General features: G+C 35.2%; 1 protein-coding gene across 1 annotated transcript; it reads left to right on the forward strand.

The window, feature by feature from the left end:
- Window positions 1-4,965: 4,965 nt before the first annotated feature.
- On the forward strand, window positions 4,966-5,751 carry Tb (Tubby). Its single transcript, XM_067281023.1, has one exon. The coding sequence runs from the start codon at window positions 4,966-4,968 to the stop codon at window positions 5,749-5,751; it is 786 nt and encodes a 261-aa protein (XP_067137124.1).
- Window positions 5,752-6,000: the final 249 nt, after the last annotated feature.

Here is a 6,000-nt window from a genome sequence, read left to right on the forward strand (position 1 = left end):
GACAGGACAAGAAACGTCGAGTGAACCAACAAACATACAAGAAATACTCGAAGAATTGAAAGAAGAACAAGAAGAGAAATCGACACCGAACATATGGGAACCGACAGGACAAGAAACGTCGAGTGAACCAACAAACATAGAAGACATAATTAAGGAATGGAAGGATGAGCAAGAAGAGAAATCGACACCGAACATATGGGAACCGACAGGACAAGAAACGTCGAGTGAACCAACAAACATAGAAGACATAATTAAGGAATGGAAGGATGAGCAAGAAGAGAAATCGACACCGAACATATGGGAACCGACAGGACAAGAAACGTCGAGTGAACCAACAAACATAGAAGACATAATTAAGGAATGGAAGGATGAGCAAGAAGAGAAATCGACACCGAACATATGGGAACCGACAGGACAAGAAACGTCGAGTGAACCAACAAACATAGAAGACATAATTAAGGAATGGAAGGATGAGCAAGAAGAGAAATCGACACCGAACATATGGGAACCGACAGGACAAGAAACGTCGAGTGAACCAACAAACATAGAAGACATAATTAAGGAATGGAAGGATGAGCAAGAAGAGAAATCGACACCGAACATATGGGAACCGACAGGACAAGAAACGTCGAGTGAACCAACAAACATAGAAGACATAATTAAGGAATGGAAGGATGAGCAAGAAGAGAAATCGACACCGAACATATGGGAACCGACAGGACAAGAAACGTCGAGTGAACCAACAAACATAGAAGACATAATTAAGGAATGGAAGGATGAGCAAGAAGAGAAATCGACACCGAACATATGGGAACCGACAGGACAAGAAACGTCGAGTGAACCAACAAACATACAAGAAATACTTGAAGGAATTGAAAGAAGAACAAGAAGAGAAATCGACACCGAACATATGGGAACCGACAGGACAAGAAACGTCGAGTGAACCAACAAACATAGAAGACATAATTAAGGAATGGAAGGATGAGCAAGAAGAGAAATCGACACCGAACATATGGGAACCGACAGGACAAGAAACGTCGAGTGAACCAACAAACATACAAGACATAATTAAGGAATGGAAGGATGAGCAAGAAGAGAAATCGACACCGAACATATGGGAACCGACAGGACAAGAAACGTCGAGTGAACCAACAAACATAGAAGACATAATTAAGGAATGGAAGGATGAGCAAGAAGAGAAATCGACACCGAACATATGGGAACCGACAGGACAAGAAACGTCGAGTGAACCAACAAACATACAAGAAATACTTGAGGAATTGAAAGAAGAACAAGAAGAGAAATCGACACCGAACATATGGGAACCGACAGGACAAGAAACGTCGAGTGAACCAACAAATATACAAGAAATACTCGAAGAATTGAAAGAAGAACAAGAAGAGAAATCAACACCGAACATATGGGAACCGACAGGACAAGAAACGTCGAGTGAACCAACAAACATACAAGAAATACTCGAGGAATTGAAAGAAGAACAAGAAGAGAAATCATCACAGAACATATGGCAACCAACAGGAACTTCGAGTGAAGTACTTGAGGAATTGAAGAAAGGGCAAGAATTGAACCCTATGTCAAATATAAATAATGGGAACTTGAATGGAGAAATAGAACAAATCAATTCAAATGAGCCTGTTAATCGAGAAAATTGGGGACAAGAGAAATTAGAAGAATTTACCGAATATCCTAATCCCTCGTATCCAGGCCAATCTGCTCAGGAAAATTATAATAATCTTGAGTACCAGCAAAATCAGTATTATCCGAATTTTAATTGGAATTCTACTGATCAGACAGGCATGCCACAGCAAGACATTTCTAAATGGAATTATTCTATGCAAGAGTTTTCTTCAAGATATCCTGAATATCAGCAGAATTATTATGATTATTTGCAGTACAAAAATCATTCTTTTCCTGTTAAGCAATATAATCAAACTATGTGGAACAATAATATGAAGAGTCAGTATCCGTATGGTCCAAATTCTAACAATAATTGGATGAATATGAATATGTCGTACTTGTATAATCATCTAAATGGAAGTGGCCAATACATGAATCCTCAAGATCAGCAATATTGGTATAGATATTCTCAATTTTATAATCAAAGTGGCGAGTCTATTCCAGGTTATAACCGAACTTATTATTATACTATGAATGGATCAATGCCTCAAAATCAGTATCTCTGGTATCAATATCAAAATGGTCGATACCCTCAGGGTTACAATATGAGCTATTATTATACATTGAATGGTTCAGTACCACATTCTCAATGGTATCAATATCAAAATGGTCGATACCCTCAGGGTTACAATATGAGCTATTATTATACATTGAATGGTTCAGTACCACATTCTCAATGGTATCAATATCAAAATGGTCGATACCCTCAGGGTTACAATATGAGCTATTATTATACATTGAATGGTTCAGTACCACATTCTCAATGGTATCAATATCAAAATGGTCGATACCCTCAGGGTTATAATATGAGCTATTATTATACATTAAACGGTTCAATTCCCCAAAATCAATGGAATCTATATTATAATAATCAACCACAAGAATATAACAAAACATATTATTATACTATAAATGGTTCAATGCCACAGTATCAATATCAGTGGTATCAGTATCATTATAGACCTGGAATGGAATATTATCCATATCAAAATGAATCGCATATTTCTTACATTCAATATCCACCAGGATATCAGAATTATCAATATAATAACTCTTTCCCTGAAAATCAATCACGCTCTACCATTTGGAATAGAACTTATTATTATACTAGTAATGGTACAAGAGTACCATACTATTCAAATGAAGAATATTGGAATGGAAATCAATATAACTCTTACAACAAAACCTATCGTTATACAATCAACATAACTCTGCCTATGGAAAGGTACAATTTCAGTAGTCCAGAAGGATGGCTTCATTCCGAATATTTTCCCTATCAGAATGGTTCAATGGTGTCCTTCAGGGATAATTCAGAAAATATGGGTTCTAGTTATAATTATTATCGCCAACACTCCTATAGTCCATTGCAATCTCAGTATAAATGGAATGCAACTTACTACTACATGATGAATGGAACTGTTCCTCAATATCAATATAATTATAATTGGAGCCACCCAGGAGAAAGTGATATGAACTTCTTTTATCCATATCAAAATGGATCAATTGTTTCCTTCAGAGATCTTCCAGAAGGTCAAGCATCTCCCTATCAGTACATTTATCATTATAATACTACAGTTCCAGCAGGATCGCAATATAGCAGGTGGTATACAACTTATAACGAAACTGTACCTCATCAATATCAATATAGTTACAATATAAGTCAATCCGGATATCAATTTGATCATTATTACCCTTACCAAAACGGTTCAGTTGTGTCATATATAGATTATCCTGAAGGTTCGATATATTCTTATCAATATAACAGCAGCTACCCTACCGGTATGCAATATCATAAAACTTGGAATACAACTTATTATATGGTAAATGGAGTTAAATATTATTATAATATAACTCAACCTAGCGGATCATATCAATATCAATATCCTTACCAAAATGAATCTAATGGATATCCAAGTGGTTCAGTTTACAGATATTATTATCAATATAACAATACTTATCCTCAATATCAATATGGAAAATGGAATGCAACGTATTCTTTTGTTATCAATGGAACAAATCCCACAGGAAATGGACATCCTATAGATTTATTTTTTCCTTTTAGAAATGGTTCTGTGGTTTCTTACATTGAAAATCCAAGTAGTTATTCTTCACATTATTATTCTTATTACAGAAACGGAACTGCGCCATATTCTGAAAGTCATGATAAAAATCAAAGATTTAATTATGAATCTAATACAGGAAACAGTGGAAATTCTGGATATATACGCTATACCATAACACCAAACGGGCAAACAAAAAATGAATCTTATTATCCTGAAGGCCAAGGAGCTTGGAGTTATTCATGGTATAGGAATGGTTCAACAAATAATGGGAATAGTCAAAATTATAAAAATTATGGAAACAATGGGTATTATGTAGCAAATACGACATATACTCGATACGGAGGCTATCAATCTGAATCTCCTCATAAAAGTTGGAATTACACAATGACTTATCAGTATCCAAACGAAGGAAATATGAGAATGTATAATAGATCATGGGTATCTGGTTCCTATTCGCCTGAAGATTATAGAAAATATGGTTCTGGCGAGTATAATCGTTTTAACCTCAGCCTTTATAGAAAATTGAATGATCAATCCTGGCAATATCAACATCCTGCTGGAAATTCAGGAATGTGGCGCGCTAATTTTACTTACACTTACAAGTATCCTAATGGAACAATAGTAACGCAACGTCATTCTGGTTATAACAGCAATATGAATTTATCTGCATGGAATTCTTCAGCACAACTTCACCAATTATCTTCGCAAAGTTTTGAATATCCAGCAGTAAGTCATTCAAGAGCCTGGAATATATCTGTGAATTATGGTTATTTTCCAAATGGTACGAGATATTACACAAACGGAGAAAATAGTGGAGGAATATATTCCCAAAACACATATGATAATGGAGGAAAGGGTGCAGTATATAGTTATAGCAAAAGTAACGGAGGAAATGGCGCTTACAATTTTAATACACTTAACGGCGGAGTAAATGGTAGTACCTATAGTTATGGTACACAGAACAAGGGAGGAAATGCTGGTTCCTATAGCTATACCTCACATAGCTCTCATAATACTGGAGGAAATGGTGGTAGCTATAGCTACACTACACATAATAAAAATGGTAAAACTGTTACCTATTATACTCAAAGAGCGTTTCAGGTGATACAAGTCCTCAATCTGTAACTGGAGGATATTACAGTGGAAGTAGTAGAAGTATGACCCTCAATCCGTAAGTGGAGGATATTACAGTGGAAGTAGTGGAAGTATGAGCCCTCAATCCGTAAGTGGAGGATATTACAGTGGAAGTAGTGGAAGTATGAGCCCTCAATCCGTAAGTGGAGGATATTACAGTGGAAGTAGTGGAAGTATGAGCTCTCAATCCGCAAGTGGTGGACATTACAGTGGAAGTAGTGGAAGTATGAGCTCTCAATCCGTAAGTGGTGGACATTACAATGGAGGTACAAGCACCTTTACAAAAGGAGGAAATGGAAAATATACAGTGCAAAAAACCAGAATTGTATCATCACCACAATCTACTGGCAACTCTTACAAAACCTATGGAACCTACTATCGAAGCAGCTCGAGTAGAGTCAAGAGAGACGAATCTTCTGCATCAAAAACTACTAAGGAAGATGCTTTGAGTGATGCATCAGCTAAAACAACATCCGAAGCGGTTAATATTACACGGGTGTCAAATATAACCAAGAAACATTCTACACAGAATATGACATCAGTAATACTCAATGGAACAATGCCAAAATCTCTCAATTCTTCGACAAATATGAGAAATGTTACTGATGTCAATAACTTAAATTTGCATAAACTATCAATAATTCCAGCAAATTTAACCGCATTTAACGCATCCCAAAGCAGTTTAAGTGGTATAAATAATACTGAATCAATGTTTAATAAAACAAAATTTTTGTCAGTTCTGAATGGGACTAATAGTATTGATACTGCTCGACCTCAACCATTGAAATTTACTTTATCTTTATCAGTAGCAGTAGATACCCCCGACATTACTGATGCTAATTTGAAAAATAAAAAATAAAATAATCAGAAGTTAAATAATAAATTACATTTTGCTTCTTTAAAAAAATTGTATTATGTTAATGATAATGAAATAAATATTTTCTGGGTTAAATTACTGCATTTCTGATCAATTATTTTTAGTAAAGACTTTATTCATTATTCGAAATCTAATATTTTAAAAATAAAAAACAATTCTGTGTGTTTCAAATGTTTAAGACACGCGTATATCCATACATTGTATAATATGAAAGTCAAAATATATAGCTCA

Source organism: Centruroides vittatus, unplaced genomic scaffold, assembly GCF_030686945.1.
Source record: "Centruroides vittatus isolate TY-2023 unplaced genomic scaffold, ASM3068694v2 contig_120, whole genome shotgun sequence".
Taxonomy (NCBI): Eukaryota; Metazoa; Arthropoda; class Arachnida; order Scorpiones; family Buthidae; genus Centruroides; species Centruroides vittatus.

Bases quoted from the DNA above. Each gene is read 5' to 3' on its own strand.
- Tb (XM_067281023.1), top strand. From the start codon at position 4,966: ATGAGCCCTCAATCCGTAAGTGGAGGATATTACAGTGGAAGTAGTGGA.